The following is a 27,175-nucleotide window of genomic DNA, read 5'->3' on the forward strand; positions in this document are numbered from 1 at the left end:
CCATTGCTACTAGACACTGGATCAGCAGCTTTTTCGGGGAACCCTGCACAGTTCAAACTTGAACTTGGCTGGTTCCTTTGGGATGATTTTTGTGACCGTGTTATAGAAATCTGGAATAAGCCAGTTAAGGACCGCAACCCTGTTCAAAGATGGAACAATAAGATGAGTGTTTCGAGAAGACATCTTCGAGGTTGGGCGGCTCACACCAGTGGTTCTTACAAACAAGAAAAAAATACCGTACAAAATATCATTGATGAGTTAGACATCACAGCCGAGGTACGGGAATTAACTGATAGTGAGAGAGAGCATCTTGCTCAATCTAGAGATCAGTTATCCAGACTTCTTCGAGAAGAAGAAATCAAATGGTACTAAAGGGCAAAAGTTACTGACATCCTACTAGGGGACAATAACACCAAGTATTACCATATGGTTGCCAATGGTAAGAAAAGGAAAAAACGTATTTTTTCCTCGATTAGGACGAAGGGAAAATAGAAGGTAATATAGCATTGAAGTCCTATATTACTAAATTCTATAAAAATCTTTTTGGGCCACCTGAGGATACTTCCATCACACTAGATGAATCTAGAATTGAGGATATTCCGCAGGTAATGAATGAGGAAAATGAATTCCTAACAGCACCTTTCTCGGAGGATGAGATCCAGGGAGCTGTGTTTGAAATGGAACACAACAAAGCCCCTGGTCTAGATGGTTTCCCAGTGGAGTTCTACCAGAATTTTTGGGAGGTCATCAAAGATGATTTGATGAATCTATTCCGGGATTTCCATGTGGGTGATTTACCATTGTTTAGTCTCAATTTTGGGATAATTACACTTCTTCCAAAAGTTCATGAGGCAAACCGTATACAACAGTACAGGCCAATTTGTCTTTTGAATGTCAGTTTCAAAATTTTCACCAAGGTCGCAACAAATAGAATTAATTTCGTGGCGGACCATGTGGTGAGCTCTTCTCAAACAGCCTTCATGAGTGGACGGAATATCCTAGAGGGAGTTGTCGTCCTTCATGAAACTGTACACGAATTACATCGTAAAAAACTAAATGGATAATTTTTAAAGTAGATTTCGAAAAAGCCTATGATAAAGTCAAATGGCCTTTCCTCTTACAAACTCTACATATGAAAGGTTTCTCGCCTAAGTGGATCTCTTGGGTTGAGTCTTTCATTTCTGGAGGAAGCGTAGCGGTAAAGGTTAATGACGAAGTTGGACTTTTTTTTCAGACAGAGAAGGTGGTACGTCAAGGTGATCCCTTATCACCTATATTATTTAATATTATAGCTGACATGTTGACTGTACTAATTAATAGAGCCAAAGAGGATGGGCAAATTGTAGGAGTAGTACCACATCTAATTAATGATGGTCTCTCTATCTTGCAATATGCCGATGATACGGTTCTCTTTATGGATCATGACCTAGAAAAAGCTCGTAACATGGAGTTGTTGCTTTTTGTCTTTGAGCAATTATCGGGTCTTAAGATAAATTTCCATAAAAGTGAATTATATTGCTTCGGTGAAGCGAAAGATTTTGAAACGAATACATGGAACTCTTTGGTTGTTCCACTGGTCAATTTCCATTTCGGTATCTGGGTATCCCTATTCATTATAGGAGATTAAGAAATGCCGATTGGAAGGAGGTTGTAGAACGCTTTGAAAAGCGTCTAAGCAGTTGGAAAGGAAAACTCCTATCTACCGGAGGATGGCTAACATTGATTAATTCGGTGCTAAGTAGCCTCCCATTGTATATGATGTCCTTCTTTGCCATACCAAGAGGGATACTTACAAAGCTTGACTACTTTCGCTCCAGGTTTTACTGGCAAAGTGATGGTAAAAAAAAAGTATCGTCTTGCTAAATGGAACATACTGTGCCGCCCCAAGGTACAAGGGGGATTAGGAATTCATGATTTGGAAATTAAGAATATGGCTCTACTTAGTAAATGGTTATTCAAGTTGCTCTCCACGAAAGGGGTTTGGCAATAGTTGATGTGTAATAAGTATCTCGGTGATAAACCTCTTTCTCAAGCTCAATGGAAGGCAGGGGACTCACACTTTTGGTCTAGCCTCATGAAGGTGAAACGGGACTTTCTCCGTTTTGGATCCTTTATAATTAAAGATGACTCCCAAATTAGGTTTTGGGAAGACAAATGGTTGGGCAATTCAACCTTGAAAGAACAGTATCCTTGCCTTTACAACATAGTTAGGCATAAGCACGCTACAATTGCACAAGTCTTCGAAAACAATCCTCCATCTTTTTCATGGCGAAGAGATCTTATAGGATCAAAACTAGTGGCGTGGAATAATTTATTACCGCACATCACTGGTTTTCATTTAACTCAGGAGCAAGATGAGTTTCATTGGAACTTAACCTCAAATGGGGAGTTCTCGGTGAAGTCTCATTATCTAGCTCTAATTCATTGCAATGTTCTCAACATTAATAACCGTCTTTGGAAATTAAAGATATCCCTAAAAGTTAAGATTTTTCTTTGGTACTTGCGCCGTGGAGTGGTGTTAACGAAGGACAATTTGATAAAAGGAAATGGCAAGGCAATAAGAACTGTTGTTTTTGTTGCAATGACGAGACAATTAGACATCTTTTCTTCGAAGGCCGTTTTGCCCTTTCTGTTTGGTCCATCATCCAAGTAGCATCTGGACTTCCTCCACCACATTGTGTAGCGCATATGTTTGGGAGCTGGCTTGATGGAATTCATAATAATTTGAAATCACATGTTCTGTTAGGAGCAGCTGCTACTTGTTGGTCGCTTTGGCTATGCAGGAATAATGTGGTTTTTGATAAAAAAAGTCATATCTTCACCTTTGCAGGTTATATATTCTCTTATCCATTGGCTTCGTACATGGGCTATCCTACAGAAGCCTGGTTCGCGGGATATGGTAGTTGCGGCATGTCAACATTTGGAGAAGGTGGTTAAGGAGTTTTTTACCCAGGTATATGGGTGGCGATCTAGTCTTAGAATTGGTGGTCCTTAAAACTCTGTGCTTTTGGAGGAGATGGCCAAGGAGTTGTTCATGAGTGGCAATTTAGTTGTTAGATTGATGGTCCTCAATACTCCATGTCATTCTTTTTTCCTTTCGAGTGTGGTTTTGTTTGTTCAGTTGTGTGTATCTTAGTTATGCAGAGGCCGGAAGTATTCTCAGGATAATTGTATCACCTTGATGTAATTGACTGAGTTTAATAAAAGCTTCCATTATCAAAAAAAAATATATGCATAAGTGCGCATAAGCATTTTACCCAACATTTGTCATGCGAATCAGTAGTCAACCGTGCCTGCAAGAAGCGGTTGCTTCTTGTCCTCCCATTGATTCAGTCTTTTCTTGGCTTCTTCCACCTGCACACACACAGACTACATCACTAGATATTGGAGATGTTAATAATGGGACTTCTATTCGCTAACTCACCGTCTCTTACATGGTACTCCTCTAGTCACAAAAAACGGTTAGTTCGGAAAAAAAATTGATGTTATTAGCTTATTCAGATTGAACAAAAGAGAAAAGAGATATTTTATGGTACCAAGAGCTACAACAAATTTGGGTACATCCACTTAAATACTAAGAGGTACGAAATTTTAAAGGAGCCTTCTAGTATTTTCACAATAACCATAAAATCACCCATAAGAAAATAATTTGGAAGACTATATTTCTTTCAAAATATATATGTTGCGGATGTAATATCAACTACATATTATAAGTTAGTTTAACTTAGTTGAATTGCAATAATTTGGGAGTAAGTCTTTAAATGTTTCATATTATAAATTAGTTTAACTTTTTTTAATCAAGCTTAAGAAGTTTGACTAAGTTTATAGAAAACGTAGTAGCATTTATAACACAAACAAACATATTATTAAAATGTATCCAATAATGTTGGATTCAATGAAACTAATTTGGTGTTTTAGATTTTTTGTAATAAAAGTTTAACTAGGAAAAAATTTTAAATTGACTTATATGAAACGGATGGAGTATGATCCAAGTGGTTGGTTGGTTAGAATTGGTTTCCAAAGTGGTGTTTATAAATCTCACTGATGAGAATAATTATTTTAGGTGGAATTTACATCAATAAGGACAGGTACTTTAAACTATTTCACTATTGTAATAAGTTTAGTTTGGCCGTATGCCTTATTCATGGGAGAGGTCAGGGATGTTGTTGTCTTAAAAAATTGTAATAAGGTAAGTACAACTATATCTTATTGTAGGCTGCACTGATTTCCTTGTTCAAAATAACTAGTGTTAAAATTGATTGTACTTTTGACATATGTTATAATGTATACTTATTTACTCGCGACTAAGGAATCATTTTTATTTATATAAATCCATTCTTGTTTGTTAATTGTGTTCAAAGTACCTCTTTGTTCCAGTCTGTCCTGAAAGTGATCCAGAACAATATCAACGTCTGCATGCAGGTACCACCGAGCATCCCAGTCCATATCCCCTATGGCGGAACAGAGTCTCAGAACAGAGTGATGGAGATTAACATTTGCGATTCATCCATTATTTAAAAAAAGAGTAATTTTCACAAAACTACATGTTTTATGGTTCAAGTTGCAGAAAACTATATATATTTTGACACTTGGCACTTAAGTACATATATTTTGGTAGTTTAGATTCATAAAACCACACTATCGATGAATGGATTCACCAATGAGATAACGTGGTTGTTCCATCAAGGATGAGGACGTGTCATCTTATTAATTTCGTGCGATGGCTGGTAATAGGATGCCATGTCCTCATCCTAGGTGAAACGGTCACGTCATCTCGCGGGTGAATCCATTCATTGATAGTGTGGTTTTGTGAAACTACATTACCAAAATATATGTACTTAAATGCCAAGTGTCAAAGTATGCGTGGTTTTCTGCAACTTGCGCTACAAAACGTATAGTTTTGTGAAATTTACTCTTAAAAAAAGTAGAAAAAAAAGCAACCATGATGGTCATTATATAATCAGAAGGCGAACTACGTACCTTTGCTCCGAGATGGAATTTGAAGCCGAGGAGAAAACCGAGAGGAATACCCACAAAATAGTAGCACCCGACATTGATGTACGCCACAATCTTTTGCCATCCACACCCGACAGCCACACCTAGTTTGTTTGTTTATAGCCCACATACACAGACAGAGATAAATCAGATTTTTCAGTTCATGCATGCACCGGGTACATCTGCAACAGCTAGCAAGCATACATATGGATTGATATGATAATCGAGTGAGCTAATTATAGCTATGATAATGTGCTTAATTAATTACCAGAGAGGACGGGCTGGATGCCGTTGAGAATGAGAGTGGCGGCGAGGAAGGGGCAGAGGTCGGAGACGGCTCGTGCAACGGTCTCCCCCTCCGTGAAGATGTAGCTGATGTAGTCGCGGAACATGAGAAACACCACCGCCATCACCACCGTTATCACGAACGACACCGCCGTCACCACCACCACCGAGAACGCCGCCGCCCGCGGGTGCCCCGCTCCCAGCTCGTTCCCCACACGAACACTGTATATATTATCATTTACATTGCATCGTCATGTATATATTCAGTTCAATTCAACTGTAATCAGTACCACCAGTAAACACAACACACACTAGCTAGCACACCTCGCTGCAGCGTTGAACCCGATGGATATCATCATCACCCATCCAGCAAGCGTCATGCTGTACGTCCATGAAAGCAAACATGCATGCAACGATCACAATCAGCGCATACAAACAACTTAACAGGTTGTTCATCTCTACAATTATACTAATGCAACAGTAGAATTAATTAAGTTTACTCTCACCAGACAGTGAGGGAGTCGAGGGCGAGCTGAGGGTCGTCGAGGAGGCCGGCGAGAAGGATGAGGATCTGGAAGTACCAGGTCTCCAGGCAGAGCATCACGGCGGAGGCCGTGGACAGCTTCAGGAACTCGGGGAGGCCGGAGAAGGCCATCCAGGAGAACCCCGTCCACGTCCGCCGGCACCGCTTGCTGGCGGCGATGTACACGAACTGCGCGGCGACGATGACCCACCAGCTGAGGCTGAGCACGAGCGACGCGCCCAGGAGGCCCATGCCGAGCTGGTACACCACCAGCCAACCCACCACCAGGTGGAGCACCAGCGTGGCCGCGGAGGTGTAGGCGCTGGGAGCCACGATGCTCTGCGCCTGCAGGAACTTCTGGATGGGGAAGTTGGCGGCGTAGGCGAAGATCTGAGGGACGAGGCCGTAGACGAAGACGGCGGCGGCGCTGGCGATCTCCGGGGACTCACCGAGGAGGACGAGGATGGGGCGGGAGAAGGCGTAGATGACGGCGAGCGGGACGCCGGTGGCCATCAGCAGCACGGTGGATCGTTGCATGTAGACGCCGAGCATGTCGTACTTGTGCACGCCATACGCTTGCCCGCACAGCGTCTCCACCGCACTCCCCATGCCCAGCTGCATGTGCCATGCCAGTCACGTTACGTTTAATTTGTCATGTTATACAACGTTTGATGGACCAAAGGTACTACTCCCTGTTACTGATATGCCCTAGAGGCAATTATAGAGATGATTGTATCACATATTTTGTTTACATATTTATCCGACATTGTTCCTTGAAATAGATAACTCCTTATTGGATAATGAATATGTGATTCTTTCATGAGACTCTTTATGTTGTTTGTTACTATTTCTAAAGGATCCCTGATCAAATATCATATGTGGAACAAATATGTTTATATGATCAGCACATGTATTAATTGATGATCATATCTCATGGATCATGGTATAGAGATACCAAATTAATAATGTGGACATATGTTGGTGAACATGTTGTTGGATAGACCCAACATGAGACATTGCAAGAGCCATATGTGTTGTGTCATCAGTGATCTCATTTAGTGTTGGTGTTGAATCCTTAGACCTGAGATTATCATGGTTTTCAACATGTGTTGTAGCTTACTTATGGACTGCTAAACGCTACTCCGTAAATGGGTAGCTATAAAAGTCGGGTATGCTATGAAACATGTAGTGGGATATGAATAATCAAGATGGGATTTGCCCCTCCTATGGAGAGATATCTCTAGGCCCCTCTGTGTCAGGGTTACGGGTAAGGTATACCCTCTACCCTTCGATATACGTCACATATCGATATGGTATGCTTGCGCGTATACGGACGTTCTCAGCATAAGTTAAGGAAGTGCATCATGGAGTCTACAGATGGAAAGAGTCCTACTCGGATAGAACTGGGTCGTCATTGTATTGTACCAAGTCCGATGTCTCTGAGTCCTACTTGGAGACTAGCTGACCTGCGGTATAAAAGGGACCCTTCGGTAGGACCTAAGGCAGAAAATCTTACCGCCAACACATCCACCACAGCCTACGAAGCCGGAGCCTACAGGAGCCAAGTCGCCGGGTGATCTAGTCGAATCAACTCGACTACGATCTCGTCAGTATCGTCGAGTTCAACTATTCCCTTTGTAATTTGTGGTTTCCATCATATAATCCCATATCAACTGGATTAGGGCTATTACCTATCAAGGGGCCTGAACCAGTATAATCTCTGTTTTTTGCTTGCTCGATGTCGTATTACGTAGATCCTCGTACCAGCGTACCCCAATACCCTCTATATCCGGTCTACAGGTATCCCCCGTCGACAGTGGCGCGCCAGGTAGGGGCACTTGGTGCTCAAGGTTCTACTACTATGACATCTAGCTTCGTCGACAACAGCGTCAACACCAACTGCAACCAAGGAGTTCTCACTTCAACAACGCTGGTGTGGACTCAAGTCGGCGAAATCGTCTTTCTGGTTTACACCACAGTGCCGATCTCAGCTGGTCCGCCAATGGCCGGAAACGAGAACGCAGTGGCTACAACCCAGGACGACTCCATGTCGAAGGATCCTCCCGCCGAAGCGGAGATCGGAACGTCGACGACATCCGAGCCCGAGAAGGATCCTAGTGAGGCCAAGTCTTGTCTTTCCGACAAGAATCACGAGCCGACGAGGATGACTTCCGAGGTGACAAGGTCCTGGTTTTCTATCCACAAAACCAGAAAACACACCTTGCAAGCCTGCTGGGTTTTTCTCAACGTCCATGCTGAAATTCGTGCCTACAAAGAGCGTGGAATTCAGCGTACTTCTCCAACTCGTGATGTCTATTGTCCTATTCACAAGACAAAGAATCACGACCTCTCGAGCTGCAAGGTCTTTCTCAGCGCCATGAAGACGCCACCTCCTAAGGTCTAGCAGTCACGCGTCCCCCTCAGGGATGAGGACAAGGAACAAGGAGCGACGCCGATTTCAGATCGATTTGTTGGGGTAATCGACATCGATCTCCACGAACCATCAGTCTTGCACCTGCTCGAAGACTATGGTTCATCGACAACGAGTACGCCGCGCGAGGTATTGGCTATCGACGATGTCGGCACGTCAGCGCACGCCAATGCGGAAGCAGAGAATCAAGTGACTACACCGGCCCAGCACAACAGAGCCATCAACGCAATACTGAGGGAAACCCCCTATGATCCCGTTCTGAACGACGATCTCGCGTGATGGACAGAGCGGTTACGGGAATCGGTGACCAACCTCAGCAACGCGTTTGAAGAGGCCGCTGCTGCAGCACACCCAGAACAGCCACCAACTGGCGATGCTAATGGTGGAAACCCTGAATAGCCGGAATCGCCTCATCGAGCCACCCCTCCACCTCGCGGCACCGGCGATCTCCGCGATCACCTGAATGGCCGCCGAGAGGCGCGACGCACACGCGACAACAAGAACCGTTCTCGTCATCGTATCTCTTCACGACGTCACGATAACGAAGATCGAGTAGGCCGTTCGAGTGAAGATCGAGACCATAATAACCGCCACAACCGCCGCAATCACAACGATCGTGAACGATGGGTGCCGGGCGATACGGGTCGAGGACGTCGCCATGATGACGATGATGATGGAGATCGGCGCCGAGACAACAATGGGCGACGACGACAAGGTTCTCGAGAACCCGGCCGACGCCCTCATAACCACATGCTGGAACCAAGTGACCCATCGTCATCGTCATCATCTTCCTTATCCTCATCATCCGATAGACATCCGCGAAGGGCGTACAATCGCCGACAACCCACCGCCCCCAGCGCTAGGTGTAGAGCTTTCGGTCGTTCACTTCGAGATGTCCGATGGCCTAAAAGATTCCGGTCTGGAGCAATAGAGAAATACGATGGGAGCACCGACCCAGAAGAATTCCTTCAGGTTTACTCCACGGTACTCTATGCTGCCGGAGCGGACGACAACGCATTGGCAAATTACTTGCCAACGGCATTGAAAGGCTCTGCACGTTCATGGCTGATGCATCTGCCCCCGTACTCGATTTCTTTGTGGGCAGACCTGTGGCAGCAGTTCGTCGCCAACTTCCAAGGAACTTACAAGCGCCACGCGATCGAAGATGACCTACATGCGTCGACACAGAACCCAGGTGAATCCTTGAGGGATTATGTTCGGCGCTTTAACGAGTGCAGAAATACAATCCCTGAAATCACCGATGCTTCTGTAATTTGCGCCTTCAAGTCCGGTGTCAGAGATCGCTATACTACTCAGGAGTTGGCAACGAGGCGCGTCACAACTACTCGGAGATTGTTCGAAATTGTCGATCGATGCGCTCATGCGGACGACGCAGTGAGACGCAAGAATGACAAACCGAAGACCGGAGGAGAGAAGAAACCAGCCAAGGACGCACCTAAATCAAGCAAGAAGAAGAATCGCAAAAGTGGGAAAAGGAAAGCTCAAGCAAAAGTTCTCGCAACAGAATACGCGGACCCCCCCCCCAAGCGCCCAGACCCACAAGGCAGCGACGTGAAGAAAATATGGTGCCTTATACACAAGTCAGACAGACACTCTCTAGAAGATTGCCTCGTTTTCAAAAAGTCGCTCGCAAAACACATGGCATTGGAAAAAGGCAAGCGAATACGTGTGGTTGAGAAGGACGCTGAGGCAGTTACTCAGGAATCAGACTCGGCATATCCAGACTCCGATCTCCATGTCTCGCACATCTTCGGAGGTTCCACGGCATACTCCTCAAAGCGAGAATACAAGAAGGTGGAACGTGAGGTCTGTTCGATGTGGCAGGGGGCTACGCCCAAGATGAAGTGGTCTGAACAGAAGATAGAATTCTCGGAAGAAGACTGCTGTCATCCCAGGGCGATATCCGATCGTGGTCGAACCCACTATTCGGAATATCAACGTCGCACGAGTTCTGATCGACGGCGGCAGCTCAATGAACCTTCTCTTTGCCAGCGCCTTGGACGCGATGGGGATCCCACGAAGCGAGTTGACACCCACCGATCAACCCTTCCATGGAATCACTCCTCTGTCATCGTCCAAACCATTGGGCAAAATTACGTTGCCTGTGACTTTCCGCCAAGCAAATAACTTTCGAACGGAACAGATCACCTTTGATGTCGCTGAATTCGTTATAGCATACAATGCCATCATTGGGAGAACTGCACTCGCGAAGTTCAAGGCCGCATCTCACTACACGTATCAAATGCTTAAGATGCTGGGACCGAAGGGAACAATCACTATTCAAGGGAATGCTAAGCTGACAGTGCAATGCGACAAGCGGAGCCTCGACATGGTCAAGCACACGCTCAGCCCACCCGCAATAGCTGAGCCACCCAAGAAAGTGAGCAAAACAAACAAGACGCCGAAACCGGACGGTGCAATCAAGATCGTTCCACTCTCCAATGCCAACCCCGACAAGACCGTCAAGATCGGGGCATCACTAGGCGAGAAATAGGAACTCGCGCTCATCACTTTCCTCCGCGACAATGCTGACGTGTTCGCTTGGCAGCCGTCCGACATGCTGGGGGTACCCAAGGAGGTGATTGAGCACAAACTCATGGTGCGACCCGATGCCAAGCCAGTAAAGCAAAAACTGCGGAGATTTGCACCAGATCGAAAACAAGCCATACGAGAAGAACTCGACAAGCTTCCCAAAGCCGGTTTCATCAGAGAGGTACTCCATCCAGAGTGGCTAGCCAACCCAGTCATGGTGCGGAAGGCCAACGGGAAATGGAGAATGTGCATCGATTTCACCGACCTCAACAAGGCGTGTCCCAAGGATCATTTCCCTCTTCCTCGAATAGACCAACTGGTGGAATCAACAGCCGGTTGTGAGTTGTTAAGCTTTCTTGACGCTTACTCCGGCTACCACCAAATCAGCATGGCGAAAGAGGATGAGGAGAAGACAGCATTCATCACGCCGTTCGGGGTATGCTGCTACGTTAAGATGCCGTTCAGACTAATAACTGCAGGAAACACTTTCCAGCGCACGGTCCAAGGTGCACTTAGCAACCAATTAGGAAACAATGTCGAGGCCTACGTCAATGACATTGTTGTCAAGACAAAGACAAGCAACTCATTGATTGACGATCTGAGGGAAACGTTCGACAACCTCCGACGATATCGCCTCATGCTCAATCCAGAGAAGTGCACATTTGGAGTACCATCGGGCAAGCTGCTCAGTTTCCTCGTCTCTGAAAGAGGAATAGAAGCAAATCCCGAGAAGATCAAGGCAATCGAGAACATGAAGTCGCCTACAAGACTCAAGGAAGTACAGAAGTTAACCGGATGCGTGGTGGCACTAAACAGGTTCGTCGCTAGGATGGGAGAGCGAGGACAACCTTTCTTCGCCTTGCTAAAGAAGCAGGACAAATTTGTATGGACACAGGAAGCCGAAGAGGCATTCATTGCACTCAAGCGCTACCTATCAAATCCTCCTATACTTGTTGCCCCCCAACCTAATGAAGAATTATTTCTCTATATTGCCGCCACGCCATATTCCGTTAGCACTGTCATTGTTGTCGAGAGAGAGAAGGTGCAACGACCAGTCTACTACGTCAGCGAAGCTCTCCACGACGCAAAGACGAGATATCCACAGATCCAAAAACTGCTTTACGCGGTAATCATGACATTAAGAAAGCTACGCCACTACTTCCAAGCCCACAGGGTCACAGTTGTATCCTTCATCCCTCTCGGTGAAGTAGTGAGAAACAAAGACGTTGTCGGCTGCATCGCGAAATGGATAGTCGAGCTAAGCCAATTTGATGTCCGCTTTGTGCCACGAACAGCCATCATGTCCCAGGTACTTGCCGATTTCGTAGCCGATTGGACTATACCTGATAACAGGTCAAACAACCAAGTCGACAAAGAAACGTGGACAATGGCATTCGACGACGCGCTCAACAGCCAAGGAGCAGGGGCAGGATTCATCTTGACATCACCTTCGGGAGATCAATTCAAGCATGCAATTCACCTCAACTTCAGGGCGACCAATAACACAGCCGAGTACGAAGGACTACTCGCCGGGATAAGAGCTGCAGCTGCACTTGGAGTTAGGCGACTAATCGTGAAAGGGGATTCCGAACTAATCGCGAACCAGGTGCATAAAGATTACAAGTGCTTTAGCCCCGAGTTATCCAAGTATCTCGCAGAAGTCAGGATGATGTAAAAAAGGTTCGATGGGATCGAGGTCCGACATGTATACCGCAAAGACAACATCGAACCGGACGATCTAGCACGGCATGCATCCAGACGAGAGCCACTTGAACCGGGTACCCTTCTGGACGTCCTGACCAGACCATCTATGACAGAGGCAAGCGACGAAGATAGCCCGGTCGCCCCCAACATCAGCTCGGGGGCTACAGAGGCAGAACGCGCCGTTGCCGACATCGAGACCTCAAATGGCTGGCGCACCCCACTCATTAAATTCATAGGCAGCGAAGAGTTGCCCGAGGATGACGCAGAAGCTGAGAAAATATCCCGTAAAGCAAAAGTCTACTGTATGATCGGCAACGATCTATACAAGAAGGCACCAAACGGGGTACTCTTAAAATGCGTCTCGTCCGACGACGGCAGACACCTCCTCCTCGACATACATGAAGGGATCTGTGGGTCACACGCCGCCGGTTGCACATTAGTCAGAAAAGCTTTTCGACAAGGGTTCTTCTGGCCAACCGCCCTCAAAGATGCCTGCGACATGGTCCAGCGGTGTGAAGCCTGTCAATTTCACAGTAAACACATAAGGTTACAAGCGCAAGCACTCCAGACTATCCCTCTCACTTGGCCGTTCTCGTGCTGGGGGCTAGATATACTCGGGCCATTCCCACGAGGACAGGGCGGTTACAGGTTCCTATTCGTAGCGATCGACAAATTCACTAAGTGGATTGAAGCGACACCCACGGGGGAAATCAAGGCTGACAACGCTATCAAATTCATCAAAGGGATATTCTGCAGATTCGGATTGCCCCACCGTATCATAACGGACAACGGCTCCTAGTTCATCAGTGCATATTTCCAGGATTACTGCATCAGGCTGGGAGTCAAGATCTGCTTCGCCTCAGTCTCTCACCCTCAGAGCAATGGACAAGTCGAGAGGGCAAACAGCATAGTACTACAAGGAATTAAAACTCGCGTCTACGACAGGCTCATGTCACACGACAACGTCCAACAAGGAGACACCCTTCTTCCTCGTGTACGGCTCAGAAGCCATGCTCCCCACCGAGCTACGACATCAAAGTACACAAGTACAGAAGTATTCCGATGAGGATCAAGAGGAGCACCGTAACGACGATGTAAATCTACTCGAGGAACATCGTGAATGAGTTGCCGTTCGAGCAGCCAGCTACCAACAGGCCCTTCGCCGTTACCACGAGAAGTGCATCCGAGCACGCACGCTTTCGATCGGCGACTACGTCCTCCGACGGGTTCAAAGCCAAGCAGGGCAAAACAAGCTCTCACCCAAATGGGAAGGACCGTACACGATCACACAAGTTCTGCGGCAAGGCGCATTCAAAATTGCAGACGGCGATGGTCGCGAGTTGACAAATTCCTGGAACATTGATCAATTACGTAAATTCTATGTATAAGTCAATAGTATCCATACTTGTAAGACATCTTACAACTTCAATAAAGCCTATTTTCAGGTCCAGACCACAATCAAAGCGTTCCTTCCTGATGATCCCTTACCGAGATGACACCTAGCGTTGAAACCTATCCTAATGTCCCTTTATGCCGTCTTAACAAGGCGTTCGAGGAACCTAAGGGAACTTCGGCTGGGGACGCCCAGAGCCGATAAGGCCTTGTTGGATCCTATAGAGACGAAAGACCATGTAAGATCTGGTCGTGTAAGAGTTCTCGCCGTGCGTATTAACCAAGCCGTGTAATCGGAAATAAAATTTCCAATTTCACGGCTAGGGGCTAGGATTAGTGCTTGTTCAACCGAGACAGGTCAAAGGTCCAAGAGCCTTATCTTCCGAGAAGAATTCTCCGATGATAAGGCTGGGGGCTAGGGAGAGTGTATACCTCAAATGACTGATCGAAGTCGCGAAGTGAGAAGACACTTATACACGCTACATCCAAAGTAAGAAAGCATAGTTAGATAGATTTCTTTTCTATTTCACAAGACCTTCTTACAATTCAATCAAAATCCAAAAGTATATTACGCTATTTCCCTAAGACATTTGTCACAGGACACGGAGACTACCAGGAAGGGATCGACTGTAAGACCTTCTCCGCTAGTGGCGCCATCGACTTCGCTAGGCCATCTATCTCCACAGGAGTTCTCCGAGAACGAGAAAACCTTTCGTGGAGGAACTCGAGGTGCAGCTGTGGACGATGATCTCGTATACAAGCCAACACATGCCCCCCGGCATATCGGCTCGACCGACGACACTGCTGCTTCAAGGCTTCGTCGATGCGTTGACCGATGCCTTCGAGCTGGGTGCAGGCGCCGTTCAGCCACGAGATATATCCGGCCGCCGATTCCTCGGGATCCCCACGAGGTACTCGGAGCTCTCTACATACTCTGGACATGGACGTGCAGCAACTCTTCAGATACGAGTTGAACCACACCTCACGACCCCGGAGTGTCTCTACAGCCTGGTCCTTCTTCACTTCCAGCATAGTCCTCTCGAGTTCCGCGACCTCAAACTTCGTCCTCCAATAATGGATGCGACGATCCTGGTCAGCGAGCGCGCTCTCGAGGTCTACGCAGCATGGAAACGATTAAGTTAAGTTGCTCTTCTCTTCCGAGAATACAACAAATCAAGTCGACCCAGACGAAAGCATAGAGGAAATGTAGCAAAGACAACCAACCTAAGGGAGTCGCTGTCATGCTCATTTCGATGGGCGAATTTTGAGCTACATCGCCCTCCGGCACATGTGGCTCGAACGCAAGTCACGGAATGACCACCGGCAACTCAGGCTGCCCGCGCTGCTAGACATCCTCGACATCAACATCTCTACAAACGACAACAAAGTACTCAAGATCAAAATGCTGAAAATGCTAAGGCGATGACTACACACACAAAGGCGGTCGGAACCAATAAAAGTTTTACAAAGCATGGCCAAAAAGTACAAGAGAGCTAAGACCCTACTCTTCAAAAAGAGGGAGGACGGACTCCCCCAGGTCGCCGACCTAATCCTTCACATCCTTGCGCACATCGCTGGCTGCCCCCTGATCCAAGATCTTCCGCAGATCGAGTTCAGGATGCGCCAGCCTCACACACGCAAGGACATGGCACGCCCCGATATAGATCCCGTTGGACGTCTCCTCTCCGACCCTGGCCGCGTGCTTGGAGGGGATCGCCTCCATCGCCGCCGCCAGTTCCGCAAGTGAAGACGTCAACAAGAACTCATCGGGGTTCGCCGGGATGGTGGCCTTGACGCCGCACTCCCCAGCGAGCTGGTGCAGGCCGGTGTAGGTGACTCGCAGGGAGCCGCGGATCTCCGACAAGTGGTTCTTGAGCTCCGACATACGGTGCTCGAGCCCCTGCCGTTGTCACTCATTGCCAGCCACCAGCTCCCGCATCTTCTGGAGGTCCTCGCGAACCTCCGCTAAGTCGCGCGCCAGCCGGTCGGCGCGCTTTTCGCCGACGACGCTGCCGCCGCCCTTGCCTCCGCAATCTCGCGACCAATGCCGCGAGCACCAGCCTTGGGGAGGCGCCCCATCTCGACCTGGAGCTCCTCCCAGGTGAGAACGGCAGCTGGCGGACCCCGACCAGCTGCAAGATCGCTGGCTAGGCCGCTAGGTGTCGCCTCGCAGCTTCTGGGCGCGACCACGACATCCGTCGAGGCCACGGCAGGAGACGCGCTGGAGGTCCCTCCAGACCCGTCTTGCTCCGCCTTCGCCCGCGCCGCCCTGCGAAAAGTTGCAACTGAGACAGGCTGCAACAGTTTGACGAAGTGACAAGATCTCAAAATCATCCACTTACTTCTCGCCAAGCTTCACTAGCCGCTGCCGTCGTGGAGGCGGGGGAGACGCGTCCGAGGCCTGGAGTACAACCGATGCGATGTGAGGTGCAAGTTTTCCGACTACATAATGAAAGAACAGGAGAACTTACCGAGGGGGTGGGTTTCTTCCGACGATGTCTGACCACAGAGGAGAATTTCTCCCCTTTTTCGCAACGTTGCCGCCGCTCGTTGTGGCAGCGGCAGCAGCAGCGTCAGATGCCTCCTGGGCGACTTTCTCCTTCAGCGACGCCACCACCTGATGGTCCACAAGCGGCCCGATGATATCAGTCAGAGGGAGAGCCTACGCTTCATGAAGTCATAATGTGATCCCGGAAGAAAAATGCAAAATGACCACTGAGTACACTTACATTGATGGCAGCATCGCGCTCGGCTGCCCCTTTCTCGCAAAGGGGGACGGGGACGTTGCTCGCTGTTGTCGAGCCACTGATTATCAGTTGGCCAACGCGGCGCTCCACGGTTGCGATGTCCAAGCCTGTAGATCGAGACCAGAATCTGTTAAGTCGGGAAGAACACGTGTATAAGGGAGTCAATTTAACTAAAAAGGAAAATACCCCGAGGAGAAACCCGGGTTGCGTCCTCCGGCCCAGAATAATCAAAGGCTGGATGGGCTCGAGCCTGAAGCTGCTGGATCCGCCTACCAATGAAGTCAGCAGCGACTTCATACCCCGACAACCCCCGTTCTCGGAGGTCATCAATGATATCAATGAAAGATTGGAGGGATGGGGTCAAGGCGGGTTTGGTGGTCCAGGATGGAATCTTGTCTTGTTGCTCCTCAGGAACAACAAAGACTGGATCCGAATCCTCTATCTGAAGATAGAACCACCTCCCCCGCCATTTGCTGCGAGATGAGGGGCACTGGAAGGGGATGTATCGCGACTTCAGGCCATCCCGAAGTCAGAAACCAACACACCCGGACACCTTTTTGGGTTCCATCCAGCGCAACTCATAGTAAAAGCGGAAAAGGTCAAGAAACGGCTCTACCCTAATGTAGGCCTCACAAAGATGCGAAAAGATACTCAGGAAGGCGATGGAATTGGGGTTCAAATGGAGCAAGGAAAGACCATAGAAATTAAAGACCAAGAGAAGAAATTCAGAAGGCGGAGGAAGAAAACCACAGAGAATAAAGTCCTCGATCGCAACTATGCGACCCAGGACAGGCTGGGGTTCAGTACCTCCTACTTCTCTCTCCGCGGTCCCGTGACCGGGAAGGGCGCCATCCTCCTGCAGTTCCTTTAGTGACGCACTGGTGGGGGTTGACTTGTCGAGATCCATCACCGCCGGGGATCGCTGGAGAAAGGATAGAGATGAGCTAGCTAGGGTTTTTTGCGGGAGCGAAGAAGACGAGGGACGCTTGGAAGCTAGAGAAAGTTTTCAACAGGCAGACTTCAAATGGGATCCCCAAAACTCCCTTAAATAGACATACTTCCGACAGTGCGAATTCCAAGGAAAGGAGAGAGATGGCCGCCGGAAATTTTGGGGTCCGTTACGCGCGACAGTTTTTCGGACTTCAGTTTAAATTCACTCATGACCGTTGAGCTTCACCCGACATTGTCGATCACTCCTTCTCCCTCGGTCTTCACATCGAGAACGACGACAACATCAGAAGTCGCGATCGGTCTCACGAGTTCATTTAAGCAAAAGTCGGGGGCTACTGTCAGGGTTACGGGGGTAAGGTATACCCTCTACCCTTCGATATACGTCACATATCGATATGGTATGCTTGCGCGTATACGAACGTTCTCAGCATAAGTTAAGGAAGTCCATCATGGAGTCTACAGATGGAAAGAGTCCTACTCGGATAGAACTGGGTCGTCATTGTATTGTACCGAGTCTGATGTCTCCGAGTCCTACTTGGAGACTAGCTGACCTGCGGTATAAAAGGGACCCCCCGGGAGGACCTAAGGCAGAAAACCTTACCGCCAACACATCCACCACAGCCTACGAAGCCGGAGCCTACAGGAGCCAAGTCGCCGGGTGATCTAGTCGAATCAACTCGACTACGATCTCGTCGGTATCGTCGAGTTCCACTATTCCCTTTGTAATTTGTGGTTTCCATCGTATAATCCCATATCAACTGGATTAGGGCTATTACCTATCAAGGGTCCTGAACTAGTATAATCTCTTTTTTTGCTAGCTCGATGTCGTATTACGTAGATCCTCGTACCAGCGTACCCCAATACCCTCTATATCCGGTCTACGGGTATCCCCCGTTGACATCCTCGATGTTGTAGATTATGGAAGTGCATGGCCATGCCAAAGGTGATTGAGGAGTCAATCACAAGTTATATAATCTATCAACAGGTTCGAGTGAATGATTGAGCTATTAGAGGATGGCACATATCTAGCCTTGAGCTTAATCGATATCGTGATGCAAAGGGGTTCATACAAGTATAAACTAGTGGTTCATCTGATATGATCTTTATGTATGCCCGGTGGGTCAATACGTTCTGCTAGAGGCCGCTATTGACGCGTGGACCGAAAAGGAGTTTTCGGGTTACAGCCGAGTATATATGAACCTACAGGGTTGCACGCTTAATGGGCCGAAATAAGGCGATTGGATGGAGATCCAATATGAGCTTACTTTGGATCGGGATCTGAATAGGAGTCCTACGGGCCTTGGAGGCCCGAGTGATGGATCCTATATATTCGTGAGGGGTGTGACCGGCGGAGGTATTGCATCACGTGAGAAACCCTAGCCGTCACTTCCCTCCCCGAGCAAAACCCTAGCCGCGCGCGGGTGCTAACACATCTGCGCGTGGCGTTCCATCCCTGTACGTGTGGATACCGGTAGAGGCGCCGCTGGTTTGCAGTGCTGATCGGCGTGGCAGTACAGCGAGGAGAACGCACGAGGAGGAGAAGGTCGAGCCGGTGCGATCGACTACTTCCTCTACATCGACGCGTGCTACTTCGCGAGAGTTCCTTCGACTTCTAAGTGTCTTCTTCCGCTGCACAGCGCGTCGAGTGGTAATGATCTATGATCTAATACTTGCATGGTTCCTGGTTTACGCGATAGAAAATTTTGATTTATGCTATCGTAGCCTATGCGTATCACAACACTCCCTCCGTATTTTAATGTATGACGCCGTTGACTTTTTGACCAACGTTTGACTATTCGTTTTAATCAAAATTTTTGTACAAATATGAAAATATTTATGTCATGCTTAAAGAACATTTGATGACGAATCAAGTCATAATAAAATAAATGATAATTAAATAACTTTTTTTGAATAAGACAAATGGTCAAATGTTGGACAAAAAGTCAACGGCGCCATACATTAAAATATGGAGGTGGTACAAAACAAGGGCGCAAGTGCTTTTTGGTGTTGCTCGGCTTTTCGTCCAGGCGTCGAAACCTTACAACAGTGTATTGGGCTGTAACACGGAAAGTGCCACGTTGTATCATTCAGCCCTTGAATTCTAGGCCCCAAAATGCTGAAATATCTTTAGATTAAGTTCACTATGACTCCCTTAACTAGTAGTTGAATCTAATTCGTATCTCTCAACCGCAAAACCAAATATGATGACTCCCCAAACTATTAAAACCGTCTAAACTGACTTCCTCGACGGTTTTGGATGGCGATTTCGCTAACATGGCGTCCACATGGCAGCCCGGTCATCAAATAAATTAATAAAACAAGTGGGACCCACTTGTCATCCCTACTCTATACCAAACTCTCTCCCCTTTCTTATCAATGTAAATGCAGCAGGACAGCGGAGCAGGGTGCCGTGATGACGACGGGGTGCGGCGGAGGCGTTGGTGGGGCTCTCCTCTCACTCCCATCCCAACCCCTTCCGTGCTGGTGCTAGCGGCGGAGTGGCCGGCTGAGCGGGGATGCGGCGTGGCAGTGGGTGGCGAGCCGACGGTGTGGCGCGGGAGGAGGGAGGACGGACGGGAGAAGAGATATAGAAGTGAGAACGTGGGCGTGACCATGGCTAGGGCACAAATTATGTGCTGACCGCAGTCGAGGCGGCGATGTGTCCTTGAGGTGGGTTTCTTCTTAGCTGGCGGCGAGTTTGCCTCCATCTCTGCCGTAGCCTCCGGTGGAGGGGACACTTCAGAGGCATGTAAGGTGCAACGGTAGGAGGGGCACATGATGTGGAATTCGACGTAGGCCAGAATCAGCAAAAATTCATTAAGGAGGCGGCTGCCAGCATAGGGCATCTAGAAGGTGCGCAGGATGGGGGCGGTGGCTTGCTCGGCGAGCGTGGCATACGCGTTGGTGGCGCGCCAGAGTGCCTCCTTGATGGCGGAGGAGATGGCAGGGGAAAATGAGGCTGGGCTAGAGTGGAGGGATTTGGAGAGGGATTTGTAGCGGTGGCTGAGGGGGAGGGGGGCGAGCCCTAGGAGTGGGAGTGGGTGGAGTCGGGTGGGAGGAGGGTGGCATGGTGGGAGGCTTCCTTTGCGGAGGAGAAGCGAGGCGTGTGGGGAGTCCACGTCGAGGCAGGAGGCGCGACGCATGTGCTTGTGCGTGGCGTGGAGGCGAATAGCGTCGAGGTCGGCCTCGACCAAGTGAGCGGGCGTGAGAGCTCACCATTGTTCGCATGACAAGTGAGCCCCACATTATTTTTTTAATTTATTGATGACTGGACTGTCACGTGAATGCCATGTCAGCGAAACCCCCCTCCAAAACCGCCGAGGGAGTCAGTTTAGACATTTTAATTGTTTGGGGAGTCGTCATGTCTGGTTTTGCGGTTGAGTGATATGAATCAGATTTAAGTCACCAGTTAAAGGAGTCAAAATGTACTTATTCCAATCTCTTTAGCTCTCGTTACCCACCTCACCGGGCTCAAGGCCTACTCACAACTCATGTGGTCATGAAAATAAATATAAAATATGGGAATATGTCAAGAAAATAGTACCCATGAAAAGTTGGAAAAAGGGAGAAAAAATGATTATTAGAATTAAAAAAAGCATATTAGGAAGAGGAGGAAAACTACAAAAAGGTTGAAGCTCCGGGAAAAAAAAACCGAAAACCATAAGAAAATGTCTGAAAATCATAACAATTGAAAAGCCAATCCTAACATTAAACGAGAATGAGCCACATCATAATAATGGCTGTTAGATTAACAAGCAAACAAAATCAGAGAAATGAATCTCACCAATCCAATCAAAAGAGGGTGTTCTATATCTTTCCGGCAGAAAAGAGATAAAGAACAAAGAGAAAAGATAAAAACAAATAGAGCAACCGGAAAGTCAGACAAAAGGAGAAAAAAATATGAATGACAAACAGAGAGATAAGGAGCCATATTCTGTATATTTTTATTGATAATACTAACAAGGTATCGCATAATATCCAATAATTGTGCAATAATTCAAAATGTGAGCAAAATATTAAAATTTAAACTAGACCATACGAATGAGTGTAATTGTTTGAATTCAGAATTCTCCCCGAACACATGAAGCAGCTATTAGCAGCTAGTAGTGCAAATTGTTAAGTGATCGAATAGTGCTATTTTTTCCACATCCACTGAGTTGGAAAAAACTTGCAATGTGATGGTCTTTTGTTGCAAGCAGCCTCTGCATTAATTCATGTACTGACACCAGCTTCACTTATAAAGTGAAATCTAATTGCAACGAACAACGCATCGATCTCCTGCTAAACTTGGATGAGATGTCTCCAAATATGCTACTGGCTTTTCAGCATATAATTGGCAACTTGTCATCCACTGATCCACCTAATGCAGTCATAGTTTGATTGAAGTTCCTTTCATGCATCCGTATCCCAAGAAAACACACGCACATCTAGTCGGTTTTGGTGACACAATGCTTTTGTCTCGGTGTAAATGACCTATCTGCTTGACCTCGTCATGCATGCACTATACTTTACAATCACATCAATACCAAACTCCAATCATCAATGGATCCTGTAGTTTCGATTTTTCATCTTATTGTTAGTCCCATGGTAGGTCATCAGTTGTTCGGAGGGGTGGACGAACCAACGATCAATATGGCTATATATCCAAAGGAAATAGGGAATGCCCAAATATTATTTTCATACAGTAGTGAATGGAGTACACTCAATAATTAAATGTGTTTTGATCTGTTGGCTCTCACACTAAAGTACATGATCCCAACGTTGGACATGTTTCTCAACTGATTTTCGTCTCTTCCTTTTATTTTCAACGTAGCTTTCAATATCTTTCACTAAAAAAGAAAATTTGCGATTGCACCCCCTTATTTTGTTATAGGTGGACTAAAAAAACGCCCACATGCAAAAAAGATTTGGATGCTATTTGATTAAGCCCCACTTCCGAAAACTCATTTTCGTAGACAGGGTTTTCTCCACCGCATGCCCTTCGTGCCCTGCTCTTTTTCTCTCCTCTCTCTTTCCACTCTTTTTTTCCACAACCTCCTCTCTCTCCACTCATTTTTCTCCCTCCTCTCCCACTTCTCATACTTCTCCTGTCATCTCCCACTTCTGCTCCTCTCTCTTCCTCCTGGATCTAGTCCGACCTCTTCTGCTCGGGCGGTGGCAAACTCAGCCTCAGACTACGCAGGTCCCGCCGCCTCTCCTTCTTCTCTTCCTTGACTTCTCTCCTAACAGATGGCAGGCACATGTGTGGGAGCAAAGAAGCTGACAAGCTTCGGATCCGCCACTGTCGCCGAAGGAGTGGGGAGAGGCGGGGCAGAGGGTGACCATGACGACGGACTAGATTCGTCGAACGCGGGCTTGCCCGAGGTGGATCCAGAAGTGGCAAGAGACATTGGATCTGTCAGCCGTACGTGGATCCAGCCGGGGCGGATCCAACAGTGGCGGCAATGGGTGGCGGTGGATCAGTAGGCCACAACCCATGCTGCTTTGGATCAAGTGGCGATGGCGATGACATCTACGACCATAGTTTGCTTGCAGCGACCATGGTGGCGGCAGCGGGGCCCTGGCCCGAGTGGACCTAGCGGATTTTGGATGGTGGTGACGGGTTTCGTGGTGCGGTGACCGGATAATGGCGAATCTGGCTAGCTTTTTTATCTTAGGAATTTATATTTTTTTAGCGATTTTTTTCTTTTCGCATACGGTCGGCTTAACCGATCAGCCGCGAAAAATCATTTTTGGCATGCGAGTGCACTGCCCGAATGAAAAAAGTTCCGGTTTGCGTAGACACTTAGGGTAGGCGGGCAGAGCACCCGCCTACAAAAATACGTGTTGACCACATGAAAAAAAGTGTTTATGTAGTAGTGTTTGTTACTAGCACCACTAAATTTTTTTCCAATTTATGTTATGAATACCCACCTAAAAAATCCTGTATCTGTGTCTGGTTTTTCGGATATCAGAATCAGAGTTTTGTGCACCCAACACACGAAAAAAAAATGTAAACATCGTATCTCTACTATTATAAAAATTGAAGATGTTTTTGCCGATACTTTGGTAAGTCATTCGTATTTGAGTCGGTTTTTAAGTTCGTTTGCTTTTGAAAATATATATCTGTGTTTGAGTTTGTTTTTAAGTTCGTTCGCCTTTGGAAATAAAAAGACGTCTTATAAGAAATCTTTTTAGAGAAACTCGCATGCTAACTTGGAACGCTTTTGAAAATTTTTTAAAAAAAACTCACATGCTAACTTGAGATAAAAATCGAACTCTTAATTACAACTCATGATTTTCTAAAAAAAAAATCCAAGGGAATTCCCACAATTATTTTCACCCTAACTAAACTATATAACAATAGTAATAAGACTAAATAGCCTTCACTCATTGCAACGTACGGGTATTTTTCTAGTCATAATGTTAAAGATCATGTAACAAGGTACGTATCGTATGAAATAACTATTCATATGGGACACCACATGCGACATGTTTTACTGTCACCATATGGCCTCTTATTAATAAGTTAGATTAAAACATAAAAACTGGGTCAAGTCTATTTTGCCCTTGACTCCGAGTTTATTTTTTCCTAACCTACAAAACTTGTTTTTTCTGCTCTAACTTTTAAACCGACAGATAACACTTCGCAACCTTGTATATTCGTTTTATTTGAAATAGAAGTGGTTTTCCGGTTCATACTCTTATTATGCAAATTTTACTTACGTAAATGTTTTTTAATTTGATCCACAACCAAGAAACTTAAATAATTTAAGTTTATACATATCAATCAAAACCACCGTAAAATATTGTTTAGGATGCTCTTTGTCTGGTTTTAAAAACAACAACAACTGACTTTTATAGTTTAATTAGGGTGAAAAATGAATTTCTTGCAAAGTTCGATATTTAAAAGTCGACTTTACCTGTAGAAATCTCTCTAATGCGAATATGGGAGTTTTGATTTGTATCTGAGGTTGTTGCTTTATACCTTTAATAATTGTAATGGTTAGAAATGGTTGAGACGACGTCGTTGACGATGAGACAGAGGAGGAAAGTAAGCTACGGAACCTCTCATACACGCACACAGCAGAGAGGTGTCGATCGATGGGCCGGCAAAGGATACATACCATGAGGCCGTAGGCGAAGATCTGGATACCATTGTTGCCGAGCGACGAAGCAGCGAGCTCGAGGTTGCCGAGGTGGCCGCAGAAGATCTGCGTCGAGATGGAGAGCACGTTGTTGGGCACGTACACCACGATGGCCGGCGCCGCGATGGGCGCGAGCAGCCTGACCTCCAACGCGGCCGCCTTGCAAGCCCGACGAGCCCACGGCGCCTCACCGTCGGCTAGGATGCCTTCCAGCCGGCCGCTCAGCTCGTGCGACGACGGCGAATCCCCGCGCTGGTCGCCGCCGGCCATTTTTTTACAGCCTAAGGGTACGTAGAACCGGAAGAAGAGATGCAGCTAAACTACACGTAGGTGCTGCAACAGGGAGAACATGTGCCCGGCAACAGGTGTGACAAGATGTACCATGTAAGAAGGAAAGGATTCTCCTCTATCGTCACAATCTGTACCATACATATATCACTATGAGCAGATCACTATTTTTCTTGTGGTGGAGAAGGTGTGATGCAGCTAGACCTAGGCTGTGTCCTTTGTTAAGTGTTCCCAACCCCTCCCTCATGTTCTGCGCATACGCTTTTTAAACTGCTAAACGGTGCATTACTTTTTAAAAAGTTTCTACACGAAAGTTGCTTACAAAAATCATATTTAATCCATTTTGAAAAAAAAAATAGCTAATACTTAATTAATCACGTGTTAATGGATGCGGAGGGAATGAATTCTCAACCCACGGAGACGAACTCAGCCCTAGTGTTGTTGTCAGTAATCATTTTTGTCTTCATCTCCTACGCCATGTGGATGCTCTCCAGCAACCTGATAAAAAAGAAACAAACAAGTACCGCTCATTCAGGTACGTTGCTTTTCAGAAGATGCTCCCTTCGTACTACAATAAACCAATCTAATATTGAAAAGGACGTTTTCTAATACAACGAATCTTAATAGAAGTTTATCCAGATTTATTATACTAGAAAATGTTACATTCAATACTCAAGGCCGTGTCAACAATTTCGATGGCCCTAGACGAACTTGGTATACTATAAGCCCCTAACGAGATAAGGCTATTTTTTCTAAATTATAATATATAGTCTATAAAGTACATATATAGTACTATATAGTGACACAAATAAATATTTCTAACCTGGTAAATAATAAATCAAGCCATTTGCAAGATACAATATAAGTAATTTGGAGCTGAAAAGAATATATGTATAGTACCTTTTGCTAATCAATTAACTGGTCTTATTGTTTTCTTTCTTTTTTTTATAACACCCGATATATGTGTTTTTTAGGTAATATTGTAACACCTAAAATAGTGAAATTACAGAGTAAATTATACAACAATAGCCATGAAAAATTCTAGCCTAACTTTCAGAGTGGGAAAGTAATGCAAGTAAGAAAATCCTAACCTAATTTTTGGAGTGGGAAAATCATGCAAGGAAAAAAATCTAGATTCATAAATTGCTAACCTAAATTTCTTAGAATAAATAAGGCAAGAACGAGAACAAGAAATACCTAATGCCCTAACCTCGGTTTGCCACAGAGAGACGGGGAATATATGTATAGTAATACACCTAATGCGAACGCGGCGATGACGGCATCAATCGGTGGTCGCGTCGGCCGTCCGTGCTACGGTAATCGGTGCTCGTGCGCCGTGCGCCCTCTCCTCGCGAGTCGCGACCTCGCCTTGGCCTTGCGCGCGCGGTTACAGCGTTGCGCCTCCCTCATTGGCTCCTGGGTGTGCACTCGGCCTACTGGGCCTGAGAGCCTGGTGGCTAGGCTGGTTGTTTGGGGGATGAATTTTTTTTTTTACCATCCTCTCGAAATGTTAGTGCTCCCAAAATTTCATTCCAAAATATCACCCGGCCCTACATATCAGCCTCACATATTACCCGGTCCCACATCACTTTTGTTTGAATGGGAAAAGATACTGACATGTGGGTCCGGATGGTATTTGGGAGTGAAATTTTGGGAGAGTGACATTTGAGTATTGGCATTTTGAGAGGATGGCAAAAAGTAAATTCTCCCGGTTGTTGGGGGGAGGGGGAAGGGGGAAGGGGGAGGAAAGACTGGTTGGCGAACCTTAGCGGCTAGCTTATCTCGCGAATCGGTTGAAGACGGAGACCGTATGCACGTTTTCTTTTTATTTTTTTTCTAGTACGTTATTTTCTTATTAAGTCTAATTCATCCTATCGGTTTTCATTTTCTTTTTGTTTTTCTCGTCCGTTTTCTTGCACGTAACCCATGATATTAGCGTTTTTCTGTTTTTCTTTTCCATTACCATTTTTTTCAGGTTTTCTTTTTTCCATTATAGTTTTTTTCTAATAGGAAATTTTCTATATTAACTATTTCCGCTAAAACATTTTATGCATATAAAGTTTATATATATGGATAGACTTTATCTATATAAAATATATATAGAAATTATATTTGTAAATAGAAAGTTTTTCAAAAAACAGAAATCAGGAAAAGGATGGAAGCATGCACAGAGTTGGTT

The 27,175-nt window shown here is 46.4% G+C and overlaps 1 protein-coding gene across 7 annotated transcripts in view; it reads right to left on the minus strand.

Annotated features, from left to right (window-relative positions):
- The window catches only part of LOC4333287 (protein DETOXIFICATION 40), a 44,989-nt gene extending 19,822 nt beyond the window's left edge, over nucleotides 1-25,167 (minus strand). For 3 of the 7 annotated variants that reach the window (XM_015775855.3, XM_015775856.3, XM_015775858.3), the window contains exons 1-7: nucleotides 24,688-25,167; nucleotides 5,787-6,418; nucleotides 5,605-5,661; nucleotides 5,264-5,502; nucleotides 4,981-5,099; nucleotides 4,365-4,451; nucleotides 3,258-3,354 (exon numbers count right to left, since the gene is read on the minus strand). In XM_015775855.3, coding sequence (XP_015631341.1) covers nucleotides 3,277-3,354; nucleotides 4,365-4,451; nucleotides 4,981-5,099; nucleotides 5,264-5,502; nucleotides 5,605-5,661; nucleotides 5,787-6,418; nucleotides 24,688-24,978 — 1,503 coding nt within the window. In that variant the 5' untranslated portion in view covers nucleotides 24,979-25,167 and the 3' untranslated portion in view covers nucleotides 3,258-3,276. The other 4 variants (XM_066308786.1, XM_066308787.1, XM_015775860.3 and 1 more) reach the window with 4 other exon arrangements.
- Nucleotides 25,168-27,175: the final 2,008 nt, after the last annotated feature.

This window comes from Oryza sativa, chromosome 3 (assembly GCF_034140825.1).
Source record: "Oryza sativa Japonica Group chromosome 3, ASM3414082v1".
Taxonomy (NCBI): domain Eukaryota; kingdom Viridiplantae; phylum Streptophyta; class Magnoliopsida; order Poales; family Poaceae; genus Oryza; species Oryza sativa.